The 22974-nt window shown below is 36.9% G+C and overlaps 1 protein-coding gene across 1 annotated transcript; it reads left to right on the top strand.

The window, feature by feature from the left end:
* Positions 1-5: 5 nt before the first annotated feature.
* LOC121953621 (delayed-rectifier potassium channel regulatory subunit KCNS3-like) lies at positions 6-6620 on the top strand. The gene is made up of 3 exons (XM_088087565.1): positions 6-1635; positions 1852-1931; positions 3195-6620. Exon 3 carries the CDS (start codon positions 3258-3260, stop codon positions 4527-4529), a length of 1272 nt encoding a protein of 423 aa, XP_087943691.1. The 5' UTR covers positions 6-1635; positions 1852-1931; positions 3195-3257; the 3' UTR covers positions 4530-6620.
* The last annotated feature ends 16354 nt before the right edge of the window (positions 6621-22974 follow it).

The following is a 22974-nucleotide window of genomic DNA, read 5'->3' as shown; positions in this document are numbered from 1 at the left end:
CTGTAAGGATAGGAGTATTCATCTGACTGGATGAAATATACCTTTAAGTGGGATATGCCCTGTGTTTTGGTAGATAATTAGAGCATGGTTTAAAAGGAAACACTGTTTCTGTTGTGTGTTTTTAATTTGGTACATGACAAGATGGAAGTTTTTTGTTCTTTTACATTGTGTCAAGACAAAAATGTTTTAAGTGGTTTCAAAAACTTTACCCCTGCATTGATGGTGTATAATAATGCTAATGGTTGATGAATGAATGAATAACAATTAATTCACTAATTTAATGTAAAACAAAGAATCTTTGTGGCTCCACCACTGCACTGAAATGCCCCTTGCAGTTTTGTTGCTTATCGGTGATCCATGTTGACCTGTCATTTGATACAATCTTCTCCTGCCATCTACTGTCCGTAAATGGCATCAGTGAGTTAGAGTCAGTGAGTAATGACACTTGAATAAGGACTTTCTGTTTGTCCCAAAGATTTCCAATATCACAGCATCACTCTGCCAGAATTTCTGTCTTTAGCATCAAACACTTCTGCATTCTGGTGAATTTCCATGCACCAGTTTGTTCCTTTTCTGCAACAATTTATTTAATTCTATCAAGATAGAGGTCCTCTGCTCCCTGCATGTTTTACTTTAAGGGGGCAGTTGCACATTTTGAGTCGGACACACTTAATTTCCCACAGTCCTGAATATCTGTGCACCAATTTTTGGCATTTTTTCATTAATTTATGGTGTGAATGTCATACTTTTGGCCTGTTTTTATTTGAAGGAACAAATGTTCCTGTTGTAATTATTGAAATCACACCTATTCTAATGAAAACACAGGTATGAACATTATATAACATTCATACCTATAGATGCCCTTTACAGTGGACCTTTAAACTCTTTTAACTATCACTTGGCCGATTAAGGCGTATTTCTTGGTTTGGTGCTATCTCAATGTGTGCCCTTAGTAATGTAGCATCTGACCACACAGTTTGACAGTGCCATCCTTCTCCAATATTTAAACACTAAATCTTCCCCAGCTCTCCTGCACACTTTTACTCCTCCCTCTGCTGCCTGGTCATCAAAGTGCATCAAAATTATGTGTGTCCATAACAGTGTGTAGGCAAATGGTGCACATGCAAAAGGTGGTATTTGTTCCATTTTATTTATTTGCAACCATTGTATATATAGTACTTTTTTATTCCTTATATCTCCTTGGGTTACATTGTATTACTTTGCAGTTTATTTCCCAAAAGGTTTAATATTACTTGACATAGCAGCAAACCCAGACATCACAGAAAATAATCACAATAAGATGAGAACAGATGAGAAACAGCAGGCAGCCCCTAAAGAATAATATGAGCACTTCGCCTAAAGAATCATAAAATATTTACAGTGATAAATTTGGCACACCTAAACGAGCTGGCGCAGCACGGACACTGGTAGCACATTACACATTAAAGTTTAAAGTTGTATAAAACAGCCTGTTAGTGGGGAGTAAATAATGTGCCAGCTGTGTGATCAATTGTCCTGTAAGCTGCGTCCCGCCCTGCGCCGCTGCTGGACACACAAACACCAACACAGCTCTGCAATGAACACCGGTCACTCCGGACTGAGACACAGCCACGGGACATCTGCGCTCATGGATAGGTAAGCTGTTGTCTCCTTCACTTTCTAAGTTTATGTAGAGGTGCTGTTTGAACATGGAATATTACTCCCCTGCTGCGACCGTTGATATTATTTGTCTTATTTTGCGCACAGTTTTTGAAGTATTTGATGCCTAATTTCCGTTGTCCTTGCAATTAATTTGCGCCCAAAGTATGTTTTATTTCACTTCAATCTTTTCTTTTTTTCTGTCTTTTCTAGAGTCTGAAACGAACTAGCTGTGTTGCTGACAGAAACGTGTCAAATCTGACCTTGGCTTCACTGCAATTTGAAACACGACGGTGCGTAACACAATACAAGACAAGTAAGACTGCTGCTCGTTTGAGAGCTACAGGGGTGACAGCAGGTATGGATGACTGTTTACAATAACCAAGTTAATGTATACACGCAAAATGTTGGTAATACTTGGTTTGATACTTTGTAAGTCTACAACAGGGCCATAGCCATGGAGTCAACATTGGTGGGCGGGGGGCATTATATATTATACTATATTATGTTATATTAAGTTTAGGGTGTCAAATGATTACAATTTTACAATTATGATAAACCCTGAAATTCTATCGTTAATCGCGATTGATCATATTTTTAAGCGCATGATTAAAATTACATTATTTTGCATTTCAAAACAGTTTTGAAGTCCATGTTAACAAGGTTAAGTTATTTTTACCAGACTGTCTTGTTAGGGAAGAAAAATATTGCAAAGAAATTTTATTTTGTATTATTTTTTATTTATGATCTTGACTTTTAGATATATTTCTTCCAAATCAGTGCTGCACTATTACATCGGTGTGGTTTTGAAACCAAGGCTTAGAGGTAAAGAAGGAGTGCAATGAACAATCAGTGTCAATATGACCAATATAATGATCCCTGCTTAATGCGACATTTGCATTTGCATCTTGCCGGCTTGGCAAGAGTGCATCAAAGGGACAAAATAGCGGCATGCAACTAAAGTGTTAAAAAAATAACATGTTATGTTTGGACCTTAATCATATTGCGATTAAAGTGTTACTATGTTTATTATTAAATTTGCTAGTGATAATTTCAGACCACTGAGTGCCTGTAGTGGCATAGCATTGCATAGCAGCACAGCATGTCTGAATATTGTTATCATTAATATAGTACATTTCAAATAATATCAATATGATTGGTCTGAAATAAAAATATCATTGGTTTGCAGAATTTGATCAATAATTTTATGGCCTGCTTTGTGATTGGGTTATAATGAACTATGACTTGGCTAATCTGTAAAGCACTTGAGGTGTCTTTTAGATATGAAATGTTTTATATAATTTCTGCTTGCTTTGAGGCTATCAGGTTATTTCCGTTGCATTTTTAAACATCCATCTTAAAAAGTTGAAGACTGTTGTTTACTGATCATTGCATGCATTACTCATTCTGTAGAGCACTGTCATGATGTGTAACTATATATATTGAAACCCAGATGCAACTCAATACTTGCCGGCTGTGATGTAACGCACTTCAATATGATCAGATGACATACAAGAAAATGTGAGGTGTTCTAATTCCAGTGTCCTTGTGTGCAGGCAACAAGACCTCTGAGATTTCCCCTCAAGAACAGCTGAACGCCCTCCAGCAGCTTCATCACGATGTATGGGCAGATCCTCCATCCGCACAGCGCTGATGATGATTGCTTCATTAATGTCAATGTTGGTGGTTTCAAACAACGAATGGAGCACAACGTTCTGAAACGATTCCCACAGACTCGTCTGGGTCGCCTCCTGTGCTGCAGCTCCAAAGAAGCAATCCTGGAGCTCTGCGATGATTTCAGTCCCTCTGATATGGAATACTATTTTGACCGAAACCCACGTTTTTTCTGCTATGTGCTGAACTTTTACCTCACAGGCAAAATCCACCTGGTGGACGGGTTGTGCATAGTGTCATTTTTTCAAGAGATTGAGTATTGGGGCATCAAGGAGCGCCACCTGGACTTCTGCTGCAGCAACAAATACCATGAACTAATGGAGCTTGCCGAAGATAAGTGCTGGGATCAGAGGAGCGATGAGACACAGCTTGGCTCATCTGTTGAAGAGTTGTCATATTTGGAGGAAGATGTAGAAATCTTTGAAGGCTCCTGGTGTGCAGACGTTCGCAGGAATATCTGGATTCGACTTGAGAATCCAGGGCACTCCACTTCAGCTAAGGTGATGGCTGTAGCTTCCCTAGCTTTGGTCATTATCTCAATTCTAGCCATGTGCATCCACAGCATGCCGGACTTCCATCAAGTGGACCTCAACGAGAAGGAGATTGAAAACCCAGTGCTGGCTTTCTTTGAGAGCCTCTGTATTGTTTTTTTCTCTGCAGAATTCATTCTTCGTCTGGCTGTTGCACCATCAGCCAGAAAGTTCTTGTGCAGCCCTCTCAATATCATCGACTTGATGTCAATTATGCCCTTCTATGTCACAATAGCCTGTGATATAATGGATGAAGGTGAGAGCACAGACTTGGGGAATGTTGGCAAAGTGGTGCAGATCTTAAGGTTGATGCGAGTGTTTCGCATCCTAAAACTTGCTCGCCACTCCGCAGGCCTACGCTCTCTTGGTGCCACACTGCGACACAGCTCCAGTGAAGTAGGACAGCTGGTGCTTTTCTTGTCTGTGGGCATTTCCATGTTTTCTGCTCTCATTTACTTTGTGGAGAAAGAAACTCAAGAGTCAGAGCTGCAGACTATGCCTATTGGCTGGTGGTGGGCCACCATTAGCATGACTACAGTGGGCTACGGGGACACTTTTCCTGTCACGCTTGCTGGAAAACTGATAGGAACGTTGTGCATTATCTGCGGGCTGCTAATAGTGGCTCTGCCCATTACTAACATCTTCAATAAATTCTCCAAGTTCTATCAGAGGCAAAAACATCTGTAGATGTTAGACAACAAAATAACTGAACCATATCCAGCAAGTGCAGGGGCATTCAAAAATAGTTAAGATGCAATGTCAAAACTTTTAACCCTAGAAACTCCTTCATCACTTACAACTCATGTGAAGTTGTAAAAGAAGCTGTGACCATCACACATGATCAGGTAAAAGGGGTTAGCAGCACAATGTACAGTAATGAACATGGCTGAATGAGGGTTTAGTATTCTTGTGACAAATATCTTTATGATTCAAAGAAATACTTAACCATGACCATTTGTATATCAATTACTCCGTGTTACCTTGAATGTGTTAAGAAAATTTGGTTTTACTTGCATGCCACCAGTGTACGAAGAATGCAAAGACAGAAAATTCTTGATGAACTGAAGTCATAGGTATCTATGTTTACCAACAGCAAAATTAAGTCAAATAACAACTTACAAATTGACCCAACTCGTTCAACATATTATCCAAGTTTCATTTATCCAGTCCTTTGCTCACTACTTCCCAAATACATGGTTTTTTGCTTAAATCTAGAAATGAGACCTACCTATGCCATCTTCAAAGCCAGACTCCATCGACACAAATAGTGATTTTACCTTGATGAAACACAGGAGTTGCTGGTCTACCACTGACACCATGGTAAGTTTGTTTGAGTTATTGTGTGACTTTGATGAATCCAAAGTAGCAAACTTTAAAACACCAAAGTCACACAATAACACAAACAAACTAATCAAGGCAGCAGTAGACCAGCAACTCCCATGTTCAGCAATTGCTGAAATTGCTGAAACGAACTAGCTGTGTTGAAATTGCTGATGAGGGCTGGTTTTGAGGAGTTTATGGATAAGTTTCACTTTCATTGCAGTCGTACATACTAAGAATTTTCTTTTTTTCTTTCACTGTGGAGGCATGACAGAAATAGATGTACCTGGGGTGAGCAGTTGACATATAAGTGGTCATTTGTGGGTATAAGTATTCCTCTATGTGAATAGTTTTAAATTTTGAGAAATTTGCTTTATAAATTTCGTGTTAAGATTTAGATGAAAAGATTAAAACCACTCATTTCTGTACAGTATACTGTATATGTGAGGACCACTGGCTGGTTGCCTCAGTTGGAGCTTAATAAAAGCTTGTTAAGGTCTGGCAACACTGCTAACCTGGCTCTATCTGGACAAAACAAAATCCAACTACTAGTGCAGACTATTTCTTGACCGATATAAACTCCTTGAAGTTACTGGGCCCTTCCAAAAAAGAAGCACACAATAAACATCTAACAAAATATAGTAAGCAAACTGTAATTCAGATTTAAGAATTCGACAGATAAAACATGTTAATTAGTGACGTTAAGTGAGATAGGTGGATGGAGCCTGGTGGGCTAGTTTTTGCTTAAGTGACAAAAACTGCAGTTCCTTGAATGGCCACTAGATGCTGGGTCCAAAACAGGATAAATCCCCACAGACACCCAGCTCTACAGTTGAAATAAACATGTTTATTGCCTGGTGCAAAATAAAGATTTCGGTCTTTATAGCTAATTTTCAATATATATATATATATAATCACTTGTTTACATTTCGTTGGGTCTTAAAGTTATGCAGAAATTTGAGTGATAGGTTGTCAGCCAATAGTGGCCTCAGTTTCTCAGTCAGATCAACCACTCACTCCTTCACAGCCTCACAGCCAAATACGCCAACTTCTGGCTCCAAAAATCCAAGATGGCGGTTGCTAAAATGCCAAAATCAAGGCTTAAAACGGGGAGTCCATAAACCAAGGGGTGTCATCATGGTAGCTACATCCATTATTTTTACAGTCTGGTACACTATGGTTTTCCCCTGTTTCCAGTCTTTATGTCAGGTGCAACTAACCAGCTACTGACTCCAGTTACGTAGTCATTGATTTGGGAGTGGTATTAATCTTCTCATCTAACTTAGGCAATAAGCAAGGAACTTCCCATAATGTAAAACTGATATTTAAACTCCATTGACTTGACTGACAGGATGTACAAGTTTGTGTCTTGAGTTACTGTCAGTACCACAGGATTTGTATTTCATCAATGCAGCTTTTAAATTTCATATTTGTTTTAAATATATATTTAAGCCAACATTCAAGCCTGTTGTGGTTTAATGCTCCCTGTCTTGCTGCAGTTACTTTCATCAGCAGTACCTACCTATGCGTGCTTTATCTGTGTCATCGCCTCGACAGATAAGAATGTGCCGATCAATGAAAACAGACCAAATATCCGAGTTGCCCTCCAAAAGCTGCCAATACTGTGGAAGAAACTTTAATCTCAATCCAAGTGATTTCAAATTAAACCATGGCCCCTGCAATATTGTCTGTTGTGAGGTGGTGATCTTTAGTCTAATTATTTTAATTGGCAGCTGATGACTACAACATTTATTGTATTTTGCAGCTGTCAGGAAATTGTGTAGTTGCTTGTGGCTTCAGCTCTTCAATAAACAACTACGTCAGCATTCAGGTATGGTCACCCTTTACGCTTGGGTCCCTCCTCTCGCGTCCTTCCTTTATGCTCAAAGTCACACAGTATTGCACTCTGATTTAGTTCATTGCTTCGGTCTTTTCAAGTGAAAGTCACCGTCAGCAATATCTGTAGTCATCTCAAAGCTGAAGGACAGCCAGGTAGTTTCTACACTGTAACATCGAGATAGAGACTTTGTGCTGTTGGGGTACTCTAATCATGAAAGGCCGAAACCTGCTGGTGACCTTAATGAGGTTTTTCAAAAGCTGATGATGATTCTGACAAGATGATAGCAACTAACATGCAAAGGGGGTGAAATGTACCAAAAAACACCTTGGTAGCAATGATTAAAATACACAATTGGCCTTGTTTAGTTGAGCAGCTGTTTAGACTTTATTCATTGTTTGTTTGTTAATTGCTCTAGAATATAATTTAGACCTCATTATGAAATCAGTACAAGTAGATTTTCCTTATTTGAAGTTCAATCAAGTCTACTATTAAATTCACTCCCCCCTACTCTGTCAGTCACTACTTTTAATGCCTTTAAGAGGACTGTGACCAAAGGATCAAAGGATCAAACAAACTAGTGTGGCTTCACTGGGGGTGCACACCCAGTATCCACCCTCTCATTACATTCTCAGTTTAACACTCACCCTCTGGCTTCCAAAGAAGCTGTGTGCCAGACTTTGCCTGATTAAATACTCACTTCAGAGACTGATTGCCCACACCTGCACCAAGATGGAGGCAGGTGGGAGAGACTGATTGTTCACACCTTCACTAAAAAGGAAGGAACTAAGTGGAAGACTGTGTTAAAAATGGACAATAATGATCACCACAGAACAGAATTTAAATGTGACATGTTAAGGTTGATTGATGTAACAAGGGGAAGAACCCCAAGTGACATTAGAAAATTAAGTCTAAAAACAAAATGCAACTATTGTGGTTTATGCCAAGCAGGTGGAGCGTAGGAGGGGCGTAGGGAGACTGTAATGGTGAGGTTTGATCCAGTGCCTCTGCTCTGCTGACACACTGACGTGCTGTGAGGAGCCGATAAAAGCCTGTTTTAAAGGTGATGTAATGCCAGTTTTTACCTACAATCATTATTGACATATATTGTTTGTTTTTACTTGGAAATTATTGTTTATTTTACTATGAGCTCATTTGTGTTAGTGAAAAGCTGCTGTAATTATTAATTGTGCCAACAATAATTGGAATAGCTGCCCCCTTTACTAAGTACATCAATCCCAAAGCAAATCCTCATTCAAAAACCATTTAAGAAATCATTACTTATTGACATGATCAATGGTCCAGTGTTGGTCACGTAATGTCTTTCTGTTCCCCAGTGATGGCCCTTGAGGCTTATTCATTGACTGATTCTGAGACTAATTAATCAAATACATTGAAATTGAATGTCCATTGGAATTAATGCAAAGAAAATTGGAAGAACACTTTCTTCATTAACACAGTGTGGGTGCACATGAGATAAACATAGCGTAACACAAATGAGATGTTGTATACAGTGTTAATGTGATTTGCTGGATTTGGGATGCCAAGACCTTATGCTATTTGCATTGACTAATAGAAATCTCTTTAACTAAATGAATATTATGTTTGAACATATATATATTTTTTGAAGCATTTTTGAACATATGTTACGAATCACAGATATACTGTACAATCACAGTAGTTTATTTAGGTGCACTTGTACACTTTTACTGAACCCAATCTAAGCTTAGCCAGTTAATTATCAATTAACAGAGAAACTGGACTGAGTTGTACCAAAACCCTGAAGATTTCTCCTCAAGAATGACACTTTAAGTTTAAATTCTCCTTAGCTGAGAGACTTGCAGTATTGCAAAAAATCCCTCAGTTGCTTTTAATTCATTCATTTGTTACACAGCACAGTCATTTTTCATTTTTGTATTTTAAACCTGTCCTAGAATTTTTTATTTTTATTTTTTGCTTGTTTTTATTGTCTATTATCTAGCCCCTTTAAAGACCACGTTGTTTGATGACTGGGGACCACATTTAACAACAGCATACTTAAATCAAACATCTATACACAAACTCTCATGCAGTATAATCCAGACGTTTTTTTTCCAGTCTTATGCTCAGTACTTCCCAAACATAAACATTTTTACTAAAACCTTACTTTATAAACATGCAAACTCAGAAAGGGCCCAAACTGGTCAGCGGGTTTGAACCCAGGACACTCACTGAGCTTGAGCTTAAGAGATCTGGTGATTGGGCTAGTCTTCTCTTAAAAATTATTATTAAGAAAAAACATAGGAACTTACCAAAAAGCATAAAGAACATCTATTGAATAACTTAAAACCACTTTAAAGAGTTTTGTTTTCTATATGTAAAATATCACATCTTACAATATTTTCTGCAGCCTCATTTTGAACATTTTTTCCTCTTACTCCAGCACCATACAAACGTCTGTACAGCAGTTCACTGGCTATCGAATAGGATTTGAGCCACATACCTCAATAAGTCCACATCTAATGATTATTAGCTTTGTTGTTAGGTTTTTACTGCTTCGCTACTTTCAGATTGGCTTCACAAGACAAAAATCAATTTCTTTTTAATTACCCTTGTGGGGTTCTCAGCTGCTTTGCTTACTCAGCTCATACTCATTCACTCACATAAACATGTTGTTTTCAGATGAAGGGTGTGTTCTTGAAATGCAACTTTTGCAGTGGGTGACAAAAAAGCCTGAACTCTGGCTGAAATATCACCTGAAAAAATGACCAAAGAAGAATAAAAGGTCACAAAATGATTCTGTGTCTATAATTCACTCTGAGCTGTAATCAGATCTCAGGGTAGAAATCGATTTAATCTAAGCACATTTAATAGTAACAGGAAAGAGAGATAATGGAGAAATATGTTCATCCAGGTTGCAACACTTGCTGCGTGTCATAGAGTATGGCCTTAATGTGATGAATGAAAACTAGATAAACTTACACACTGCACAAGTGCACATTTCAGTCTATTAAAAGCTCTCAGGTGTCACAGCTGTCTTTGCAAACCAAGCAAAGTCGTTTGTCGCGATTAAATTACACAATATCTCTGTGCCAAGTGCTTGACTCAGATCCCAGAAACTCAGTGTTTGATTTCAAGAAAAGTGCCCATGCTAGAATTACAGCTATTGATATCTGAAAAGCGCAATCAGATTACAATCTTCTGACATATTCATATGATTACACCCTGCCACTGTTATCGAGTGTGGGCAACTTGGTACAGCAGCTAGAGTTTGGGATCAGATTTTCTGAAGGGCAGACAGCTCTTTTTGACGGGAAACTTAGGTGAAAGTGAAACTTGTCCTTGCTCTTATCAAAGCCAGACTGCACTGACAAAAACAGGAACCACTGGTCTACTACTACCTAAATCGGTAGGCTAGTTTGTATATATTTAGAAGTTAATTTTAAAATATCAAGTGAAAAATGTCAAGAGCCCAAAAAAGCCAGAATTTGACATATCAAAAAAATGATCAAAAACTACATAGTATAGTATGGCAAAAAAATTAAAAAATTTTGACGTGGCCAAATGACTGGAAATGACAATTTATAGCTTTTAGAGTGGTGCCACAGCATACAATGTCAAGCAAAAGGCCAAAAACGTCATAATTTAGCATGTTGAACAAATGGCTGAAAACCGCAAAGTATACAGTAGTATGGCTAAAAATCTCAAATTTTGACATGTCCATAAAATGGCTGAAAATGACATATTTAGCTTGTAAAGTAGCATCTCAGCATACAAAGTCAAACAAAAGGCTAGAAATGTCATAATTTAGCATGTCAAAAAAAATGGCCGCAAACCGCATAGTTTAGTGTGATGAAAAATCTCAAATTTTGACATGTACAAAAATAGTCTGAAAACGGCTTTTTATAGCTCGAAGAAACGCACCATAGTATAGCTTGTCAAAAAAAGGGCCAAAAAAGTCATAATATAGCATGTTGAGGAGAATGGCCAAAAACTGCATAGTATAGAATGGCTAAAAATCACAAATTTTGACAATGGCTCAAAGCTGCTCATCGTAGCTCATAGAGACACGCCATAGTATAGCATGTTGAAAAAAGGGCCAAAAAGGCAAAAATAAAAGTCATAATATAGCATTTCCATAACATGGCCAACATAGTATAGTATGGCAAAAAATCTCAAAATTGACGTGTCAAAAAAAGCCTGAAAACAGCTTAGTGTAGCTAATGCAGATGCGTCATAGTTTTACATGTTGGAAAACGTGCTGAAAAAGGACAAAAAACTCATGATATAGCATGTCAATAAAAATGGCCATCTCAAATTTTGACATGTCCGATAAATGGCTGAAAACAGCTCATTACAACTCGTACAGCCGTGCCAAAATATACCATGTTGAAAGGGCCAAAAACCGCACGGTGTAATATGGCAAAAAAACTAAAATTTTGACACATGCAAAAGCAGATGAAAACACCTTACAAAAGCATAAAATAGAATGCCGAGATATGCTATAGCATAGAATGTTGCAAAAACTGCCCACAAACAATATGACGAAAAAAAAGCCTCAAAAGGGCAAAGCTACAGTATGGAGAAAATATCAAAATACGACATGTCCCAAAAACAGCTGAAAAACCTCAAACAACATGAAATAGCGTGTTGGGACATGACATAGCATAGAATTTTGATAAAACTGCCAAAAACACTGTAATAATGCATGTCGAATAAATCATCAAAAAGGCAAGGCTACAGTATGACAAAAATGTAAAAATGTCCCAAAAACAGCTGAAGAAAACCTCAAACAACATGAAATAGTGTGCCGGGACATGCCATAGCATAGAATTTTGAAAAAACTGCCAAAAACACCGTAATAATGCATGTCGAATAAATCATCAAAAAGGCAAGGCTATAGTATGACAAAAATGTAAAAATGTCCCCAAAAGAGTTGAAAACATGTCAAAACAGCATGAAGTAGCATGCCGAGACATGGCATAGCAAAGAATGTTCAAAAAACAGCCCAAAACAACCTGATTATGCATGTGCAAAAAATGACAGAAAAGGAAAGACTATAGTATAGCAAAAAATGTCAAAATATGACATTTCCTAAAAACTGCTGAAAACAATTTAAAACAGCATGACATAGCGTGCCTACTTAAGCCATAGCATAGAATTTTGCGAAAACGACCAAAAACAACTTAATTATGCATGTCCAAAAAATGACCGAAAAGGCAAGGCTATAGTATGGCAAAAATGTCAAAATAGGACATTTCCTAAAAACTGCTGAAAACACTTTAAAACAGCATGAAATAGCGTGCCTACTTAAGCCATAGCATAGAATGTTGCAAAAACGACCAAAAACAACTTAATTATGCATGTCCAAAAAATGACCGAAAAGGCAAGGCTATAGTATGGCAAAAATGTCAAAATATGACAATTCCTAAAACCTGCTGAAAACACCTCAAAACAGCATAAAATAGCGTGCTGAGACACGCCATAGCATAGAATTTTGCAAAAACGACCAAAAACAACTTAATTATGCATGTCCAAAAAATGACCAAAAAGGCAAGGCTATAGTATGGCAAAAATGTCAAAATATGACAATTCCTAAAAACTGCTGAAAACACCTCAAAACAGCATAAAATAGCGTGCTGAGACACGCCATAGCATAGAATGTTGCAAAAACGACCAAAAACAACTTAATTATGCATGTCCAAAAAATGACCGAAAAGGCAAGGCTATAGTATGGCAAAAATGTCAAAATATGACAATTCCTAAAACCTGCTGAAAACACCTCAAAACAGCATAAAATAGCGTGCTGAGACACGCCATAGCATAGAATGTTGCAAAAACGACCAAAAACAACTTAATTATGCATGTCCAAAAAATGACCGAAAAGGCAAGGCTATAGTATGGCAAAAATGTCAAAATATGACAATTCCTAAAACCTGCTGAAAACACCTCAAAACAGCATAAAATAGCGTGCTGAGACACGCCATAGCATAGAATGTTGCAAAAACGACCAAAAACAACTTAATTATGGATGTGCAAAAAATGACCGAAAAGGCAAGGCTATAGTATGGCAAAAATGTCAAAATATGACAATTCCTAAAACCTGCTGAAAACACCTCAAAACAGCATAAAATAGCGTGCTGAGACACGCCATAGCAGAGAATGTTGCAAAAACGACCAAAAACAACTTAATTATGGATGTCCAAAAAATGACCGAAAAGGCAAGGCTATAGTATGGCAAAAATGTCAAAATAAGACATTTCCTAAAAACTGCTGAAAATACTTTAAAACAGCATAAAATAGCGTGCCTACTTAAGCCATAGCATAGAATGTTGCAAAAACGACCAAAAACAACTTAATTATGCATGTCCAAAAAATGACCGAAAAGGCAAGGCTATAGTATGGCAAAAATGTCAAAATAGGACAATTCCTAAAAACTGCTGAAAACACTTTAAAACAGCATGAAATAGCGTGCCTACTTAAGCCATAGCATAGAATGTTGCAAAAACGACCAAAAACAACTTAATTATGCATGTCCAAAAAATGACCGAAAAGGCAAGGCTATAGTATGGCAAAAATGTCAAAATAGGACAATTCCTAAAAACTGCTGAAAACACTTTAAAACAGCATGAAATAGCCTGCTGAGACACGCCATAGCATAGAATGTTGCAAAAACGACCAAAAACAACTTAATTATGCATGTCCAAAAAATGACCGAAAAGGCAAGGCTATAGTATGGCAAAAATGTCAAAATACGACAATTCCTAAAACCTGCTGAAAACACCTCAAAACAGCATAAAATAGCGTGCTGAGACACGCCATAGCATAGAATGTTGCAAAAACGACCAAAAACAACTTAATTATGGATGTCCAAAAAATGACCGAAAAGGCAAGGCTATAGTATGGCAAAAATGTCAAAATAAGACATTTCCTAAAAACTGCTGAAAATACTTTAAAACAGCATAAAATAGCGTGCCTACTTAAGCCATAGCATAGAATGTTGCAAAAACGACCAAAAACAACTTAATTATGCATGTCCAAAAATGACCGAAAAGGCAAGGCTATAGTATGGCAAAAATGTCAAAATAGGACAATTCCTAAAAACTGCTGAAAACACCTTAAAGCAGCATAAAATAGCGTGCTGAGACACGCCATAGCATAGAATGTTGCAAAAACGACCAAAAACAACTTAATTATGGATGTCCAAAAAATGACCAAAAAGGCAAGGCTATAGTATGGCAAAAATGTCAAAATAGGACAATTCCTAAAAACTGCTGAAAACACCTCAAAACAGCATGAAATAGCGTGCCTACTTAAGCCATAGCATAGAATGTTGCAAAAACGACCAAAAACAACTTAATTATGGATGTGCAAAAAATGACCGAAAAGGCAAGGCTATAGTATGGCAAAAATGTCAAAATATGACAATTCCTAAAACCTGCTGAAAACACCTCAAAACAGCATAAAATAAGCGTGCTGAGACACGCCATAGCATAGAATGTTGGAAAACGACCAAAAACAACTTAATTATGGATGTCCAAAAAATGACCGAAAAGGCAAGGCTATAGTATGGCAAAAATGTCAAAATACGACATTTCCTAAAAACTGCTGAAAATACTTTAAAACAGCATAAAATAAGCGTGCCTACTTAAGCCATAGCATAGAATTTTGCGAAAACGACCAAAAACAACTTAATTATGCATGTCCAAAAAATGACCGAAAAGGCAAGGCTATAGTATGGCAAAAATGTCAAAATATGACATTTCCTAAAAACTGCTGAAAACACCTCAAAACAGCATGAAATAGCGTGCTGAGACACGCCATAGCATAGAATGTTGCAAAAACGACCAAAAACAACTTAATTATGCATGTCCAAAAAATGACCGAAAAGGCAAGGCTATAGTATGGCAAAAATGTCAAAATAGGACATTTCCTAAAAACTGCTGAAAACACCTCAAAACAGCATGAAATAACGTGCTGAGACACGCCATAGCATAGAATGTTGCAAAACGACCAAAAACAACTTAATTATGCATGTCAAAAAGTGACCGAAAAGGCAAGGCTATAGTATGGCAAAAATGTCAAAATAGGACAATTCCTAAAACTGCTGAAAACACTTTAAAACAGCATGAAATAGCCTGCTGAGACACGCCATAGCATAGAATGTTGCAAAAACGACCAAAAACAACTTAATTATGGATGTCCAAAAAATGACCGAAAAGGCAAGGCTATAGTATGGCAAAAATGTCAAAATAAGACATTTCCTAAAAACTGCTGAAAATACTTTAAAACAGCATAAAATAGCGTGCCTACTTAAGCCATAGCATAGAATGTTGCAAAAACGACCAAAAACAACTTAATTATGCATGTCCAAAAAATGACCGAAAAGGCAAGGCTATAGTATGGCAAAAATGTCAAAATAGGACAATTCCTAAAACTGCTGAAAACACCTCAAAACAGCATAAAATAGCGTGCTGAGACACGCCATAGCATAGAATTTTGCAAAAACGACCAAAAACAACAATTATGGATGTGCAAAAATGACCAAAAAGGCAAGGCTATAGTATGGCAAAAATGTCAAAATAGGACAATTCCTAAAAACTGCTGAAAACACTTTAAAACAGCATGAAATAGCGTGCCTACTTAAGCCATAGCATAGAATGTTGCAAAAACGACCAAAAACAACTTAATTATGGATGTGCAAAAAATGACCGAAAAGGCAAGGCTATAGTATGGCAAAAATGTCAAAATATGACAATTCCTAAAAACTGCTGAAAACACCTCAAAACAGCATAAAATAGCGTGCTGAGACACGCCATAGCATAGAATGTTGCAAAAACGACCAAAAACAACTTAATTATGGATGTCCAAAAAATGACCGAAAAGGCAAGGCTATAGTATGGCAAAAATGTCAAAATACGACATTTCCTAAAAACTGCTGAAAATACTTTAAAACAGCATAAAATAGCGTGCCTACTTAAGCCATAGCATAGAATGTTGCAAAAACGACCAAAAACAACTTAATTATGCATGTCCAAAAAGTGACCGAAAAGGCAAGGCTATAGTATGGCAAAAATGTCAAAATAGGACATTTCCTACAAACTACTTAAACCAACTCAAACCAGCATGAAATACCGTGCTGAGACACGCCGTGGCACAGAATGTTGCAAAACCGACCAAAAACAACTTAATTATGCATGTCCAAAAAATGACCGAAAAGGCAAGGCTATAGTATGGCAAAAATGTCAAAATAGGACAATTCCTAAAAACTGCTGAAAACACTTTAAAACAGCATGAAATAGCCTGCTGAGACACGCCATAGCATAGAATGTTGCAAAAACGACCAAAAACAACTTAATTATGGATGTCCAAAAAATGACCGAAAAGGCAAGGCTATAGTATGGCAAAAATGTCAAAATAAGACATTTCCTAAAACTGCTGAAAATACTTTAAAACAGCATAAAATAAGCGTGCCTACTTAAGCCATAGCATAGAATGTTGCAAAAGCGACCAAAAACAACTTAATTATGCATGTCCAAAAAATGACCGAAAAGGCAAGGCTATAGTATGGCAAAAATGTCAAAATAGGACAATTCCTAAAAACTGCTGAAAACACCTCAAAACAGCATAAAATAGCGTGCTGAGACACGCCATAGCATAGAATTTTGCGAAAACGACCAAAAACAACTTAATTATGGATGTGCAAAAATGACCAAAAAGGCAAGGCTATAGTATGGCAAAAATGTCAAAATAGGACAATTCCTAAAACTGCTGAAAACACTTTAAAACAGCATGAAATAAGCGTGCCTACTTAAGCCATAGCATAGAATGTTGCAAAAACGACCAAAAACAACTTAATTATGGATGTGCAAAAAATGACCGAAAAGGCAAGGCTATAGTATGGCAAAAATGTCAAAATATGACAATTCCTAAAACCTGCTGAAAACACCTCAAAACAGCATAAAATAGCGTGCTGAGACACGCCATAGCATAGAATGTTGCAAAAACGACCAAAAACAACTTAATTATGCATGTCCAAAAATGACCGAAAAGGCAAGGCTATAGTATGGCAAAAATGTCAAAATAGGACATTTCCTAAAACTGCTGAAAACACTTTAAAACAGCATAAAATAAGCGTGCCTACTTAAGCCATAGCATAGAATGTTGCAAAACGACCAAAAACAACTTAATTATGCATGTCCAAAAATGACCGAAAAGGCAAGGCTATAGTATGGCAAAAATGTCAAAATAGGACATTTCCTAAAACTGCTGAAAACACCTCAAAACAGCATGAAATAACGTGCTGAGACACGCCATAGCATAGAATGTTGCAAAACGACCAAAAACAACTTAATTATGCATGTCCAAAAATGACCGAAAAGGCAAGGCTATAGTATGGCAAAAATGTCAAAATAAGACATTTCCTAAAACTGCTGAAAACACTTTAAAACAGCATAAAATAGCGTGCCTACTTAAACCATAGCATAGAATGTTGCAAAAACGACCAAAAACAACTTAATTATGCATGTCCAAAAAATGACCGAAAAGGCAAGGCTATAGTATGGCAAAAATGTCAAAATAGGACAATTCCTAAAAACTGCTGAAAACACCTCAAAACAGCATAAAATAACGTGCTGAGACACGCCATAGCATAGAATGTTGCGAAAACGACCAAAAACAACTTAATTATGCATGTCCAAAAAATGACCGAAAAGGCAAGGCTATAGTATGGCAAAAATGTCAAAATATGACAATTCCTAAAACCTGCTGAAAACACCTCAAAACAGCATAAAATAGCGTGCTGAGACACGCCATAGCATAGAATGTTGCAAAAACGACCAAAAACAACTTAATTATGCGTGTCCAAAAAATGACCGAAAAGGCAAGGCTATAGTATGGCAAAAATGTCAAAATAGGACATTTCCTAAAAACTGCTGAAAACACCTCAAAACAGCATGAAATAACGTGCTGAGACACGCCATAGCATAGAATGTTGCAAAAACGACCAAAAACAACTTAATTATGCATGTCCAAAAAATGACCGAAAAGGCAAGGCTATAGTATGGCAAAAATGTCAAAATAGGACATTTCCTAAAACTGCTGAAAACACCTCAAAACAGCATGAAATAGCGTGCTGAGACACGCCATAGCATAGAATGTTGCAAAAACGACCAAAAACAACTTAATTATGCATGTCCAAAAAATGACCGAAAAGGCAAGGCTATAGTATGGCAAAAATGTCAAAATAGGACAATTCCTAAAAACTGCTGAAAACACTTTAAAACAGCATGAAATAGCCTGCTGAGACACGCCATAGCATAGAATGTTGCAAAAACGACCAAAAACAACTTAATTATGGATGTCCAAAAAATGACCGAAAAGGCAAGGCTATAGTATGGCAAAAATGTCAAAATAAGACATTTCCTAAAAACTGCTGAAAACACTTTAAAACAGCATGAAATAGCGTGCCTACTTAAGCCATAGCATAGAATGTTGCAAAAACGACCAAAAACAACTTAATTATGCATGTCCAAAAAATGACCGAAAAGGCAAGGCTATAGTATGGCAAAAATGTCAAAATAGGACAATTCCTAAAAACTGCTGAAAACACCTCAAAACAGCATAAAATAGCGTGCTGAGACACGCCATAGCATAGAATTTTGCGAAAACGACCAAAAACAACTTAATTATGGATGTGCAAAAATGACCAAAAAGGCAAGGCTATAGTATGGCAAAAATGTCAAAATAGGACAATTCCTAAAACTGCTGAAAACACCTCAAAACAGCATGAAATAAGCGTGCCTAGACACGCCATAGCATAGAATGTTGCAAAACGACCAAAAACAACTTAATTATGGATGTGCAAAAATGACCGAAAAGGCAAGGCTATAGTATGGCAAAAATGTCAAAATATGACAATTCCTAAAACCTGCTGAAAACACCTCAAAACAGCATAAAATAGCGTGCTGAGACACGCCATAGCATAGAATGTTGGAAAAACGACCAAAAACAACAATTATGGATGTCCAAAGAATGACCGAAAAGGCAAGGCTATAGTATGGCAAAAATGTCAAAATAGGACATTTCCTAAAAACTGCTGAAAACACTTTAAAACAGCATGAAATAGCGTGCCTACTTAAGCCATAGCATAGAATGTTGCAAAAACGACCAAAAACAACTTAATTATGCATGTCCAAAAAATGACCGAAAAGGCAAGGCTATAGTATGGCAAAAATGTCAAAATAGGACATTTCCTAAAAACTGCTGAAAACACCTCAAAACAGCATGAAATAACGTGCTGAGACACGCCATAGCATAGAATGTTGCAAAACGACCAAAAACAACTTAATTATGCATGTCAAAAAATGACCGAAAAGGCAAGGCTATAGTATGGCAAAAATGTCAAAATAGGACATTTCCTAAAACTGCTGAAAACACCTCAAAACAGCATGAAATAACGTGCTGAGACACGCCATAGCATAGAATGTTGCAAAACGACCAAAAACAACTTAATTATGCATGTCCAAAAAGTGACCGAAAAGGCAAGGCTATAGTATGGCAAAAATGTCAAAATAGGACAATTCCTAAAAACTGCTGAAAACACTTTAAAACAGCATGAAATAGCCTGCTGAGACACGCCATAGCATAGAATGTTGCAAAAACGACCAAAAACAACTTAATTATGGATGTCCAAAAAATGACCGAAAAGGCAAGGCTATAGTATGGCAAAAATGTCAAAATAAGACATTTCCTAAAAACTGCTGAAAATACTTTAAAACAGCATAAAATAGCGTGCCTACTTAAGCCATAGCATAGAATGTTGCAAAAACGACCAAAAACAACTTAATTATGCATGTCCAAAAAATGACCGAAAAGGCAAGGCTATAGTATGGCAAAAATGTCAAAATAGGACAATTCCTAAAACTGCTGAAAACACCTCAAAACAGCATAAAATAGCGTGCTGAGACACGCCATAGCATAGAATTTTGCAAAACGACCAAAAACAACTTAATTATGGATGTCCAAAAATGACCAAAAAGGCAAGGCTATAGTATGGCAAAAATGTCAAAATAGGACAATTCCTAAAACTGCTGAAAACACTTTAAAACAGCATGAAATAAGCGTGCCTACTTAAGCCATAGCATAGAATGTTGCAAAAGCGACCAAAAACAACTTAATTATGGATGTCCAAAAATGACCGAAAAGGCAAGGCTATAGTATGGCAAAATGTCAAAATATGACAATTCCTAAAACCTGCTGAAAACACCTCAAAACAGCATAAAATAGCGTGCTGAGACACGCCATAGCATAGAATGTTGCAAAAACGACCAAAAACAACTTAATTATGCATGTCCAAAAAATGACCGAAAAGGCAAGGCTATAGTATGGCAAAAATGTCAAAATACGACATTTCCTAAAAACTGCTGAAAACACTTTAAAACAGCATAAAATAGCGTGCCTACTTAAGCCATAGCATAGAATGTTGCAAAAACGACCAAAAACAACTTAATTATGCATGTCCAAAAAATGACCGAAAAGGCAAGGCTATAGTATGGCAAAAATGTCAAAATAGGACATTTCCTAAAAACTGCTGAAAACACCTCAAAACAGCATGAAATAGCGTGCTGAGACACGCCATAGCATAGAATGTTGCAAAAACGACCAAAAACAACTTAATTATGCATGTCCAAAAAATGACCGAAAAGGCAAGGCTATAGTATGGCAAAAATGTCAAAATAAGACATTTCCTAAAAACTGCTGAAAAAACTTTAAAACAGCATAAAATAGCGTGCCTACTTAAACCATAGCATAGAATGTTGCAAAAACGACCAAAAACAACTTAATTATGCATGTCCAAAAATGACCGAAAAGGCAAGGCTATAGTATGGCAAAAATGTCAAAATAGGACAATTCCTAAAAACTGCTGAAAACACCTCAAAACAGCATAAAATAGCGTGCTGAGACACGCCATAGCATAGAATGTTGCGAAAACGACCAAAAACAACTTAATTATGCATGTCCAAAAAATGACCGAAAAGGCAAGGCTATAGTATGGCAAAAATGTCAAAATATGACAATTCCTAAAACCTGCTGAAAACACCTCAAAACAGCATAAAATAGCGTGCTGAGACACGCCATAGCATAGAATGTCGCAAAAACGACCAAAAACAACTTAATTATGCGTGTCCAAAAAATGACCGAAAAGGCAAGGCTATAGTATGGCAAAAATGTCAAAATAGGACATTTCCTAAAACTGCTGAAAACACCTCAAAACAGCATGAAATAGCGTGCTGAGACACGCCATAGCATAGAATGTTGCAAAAACGACCAAAAACAACTTAATTATGCATGTCCAAAAAATGACCGAAAAGGCAAGGCTATAGTATGGCAAAAATGTCAAAATAGGACATTTCCTAAAAACTGCTGAAAACACCTCAAAACAGCATGAAATAACGTGCTGAGACACGCCATAGCATAGAATGTTGCAAAAACGATAAAAACAACTTAATTATGCATGTCCAAAAGTGACCGAAAAGGCAAGGCTATAGTATGGCAAAAATGTCAAAATAGGACAATTCCTAAAAACTGCTGAAAAAACACTTTAAAACAGCATGAAATAGCGTGTTGAGACACGCCATAGCATAGAATGTTGCAAAAACGACCAAAAACAACTTAATTATGGATGTGCAAAAAATGACCGAAAAGGCAAGGCTATAGTATGGCAAAAATGTCAAAATAAGACATTTCCTAAAAACTGCTGAAAATACTTTAAAACAGCATAAAATAGCGTGCCTACTTAAGCCATAGCATAGAATGTTGCAAAAACGACCAAAAACAACTTAATTATGCATGTCCAAAAATGACCGAAAAGGCAAGGCTATAGTATGGCAAAAATGTCAAAATATGACAATTCCTTAAAACTGCTGAAAACACCTCAAAACAGCATAAAATAGCGTGCTGAGACACGCCATAGCATAGAATTTTGCGAAAACGACCAAAAACAACTTAATTATGGATGTGCAAAAAATGACCAAAAAGGCAAGGCTATAGTATGGCAAAAATGTCAAAATAGGACAATTCCTAAAAACTGCTGAAAACACTTTAAAACAGCATAAAATAACGTGCTGAGACACGCCATAGCATAGAATGTTGCAAAAGCGACCAAAAACAACTTAATTATGCATGTGCAAAAATGACCGAAAAGGCAAGGCTATAGTATGGCAAAAATGTCAAAATATGACAATTCCTAAAACCTGCTGAAAACACCTCAAAACAGCATAAAATAGCGTGCTGAGACACGCCATAGCATAGAAAGTTGCGAAAACGACCAAAAACAACTTAATTATGCATGTCCAAAAAATGACCGAAAAGGCAAGGCTATAGTATGGCAAAAATGTCAAAATATGACATTTCCTAAAAACTGCTGAAAACACTTTAAAACAGCATAAAATAGCGTGCCTACTTAAGCCATAGCATAGAATGTTGCAAAAACGACCAAAAACAACTTAATTATGCATGTCCAAAAAATGACCGAAAAGGCAAGGCTATAGTATGGCAAAAATGTCAAAATAGGACATTTCCTAAAAACTGCTGAAAACACCTCAAAACAGCATGAAATAACGTGCTGAGACACGCCATAGCATAGAATGTTGCAAAAACGACCAAAAACAACTTAATTATGCATGTCCAAAAAATGACCGAAAAGGCAAGGCTATAGTATGGCAAAAATGTCAAAATAAGACATTTCCTAAAAACTGCTGAAAAAACTTTAAAACAGCATAAAATAGCGTGCCTACTTAAACCATAGCATAGAATGTTGCAAAAACGACCAAAAACAACTTAATTATGCATGTCCAAAAAATGACCGAAAAGGCAAGGCTATAGTATGGCAAAAATGTCAAAATAGGACAATTCCTAAAAACTGCTGAAAACACCTCAAAACAGCATAAAATAGCGTGCTGAGACACGCCATAGCATAGAATGTTGCAAAAACGA

Source organism: Plectropomus leopardus, chromosome 14 (assembly GCF_026936395.1).
Source record: "Plectropomus leopardus strain MGB_pleo_1.0 chromosome 14, ASM2693639v1, whole genome shotgun sequence".
In the NCBI taxonomy this organism is placed as follows: Eukaryota; Metazoa; Chordata; class Actinopteri; order Perciformes; family Serranidae; genus Plectropomus; species Plectropomus leopardus.
This window is presented reverse-complemented; position numbering and strand designations above follow the sequence as displayed.

What these genes read in the sequence shown, in the direction of transcription:
- LOC121953621 (XM_088087565.1), top strand. Translation starts at nt 3,258, where the DNA reads ATGTATGGGCAGATCCTCCATCCGCACAGCGCTGATGATGATTGCTTC.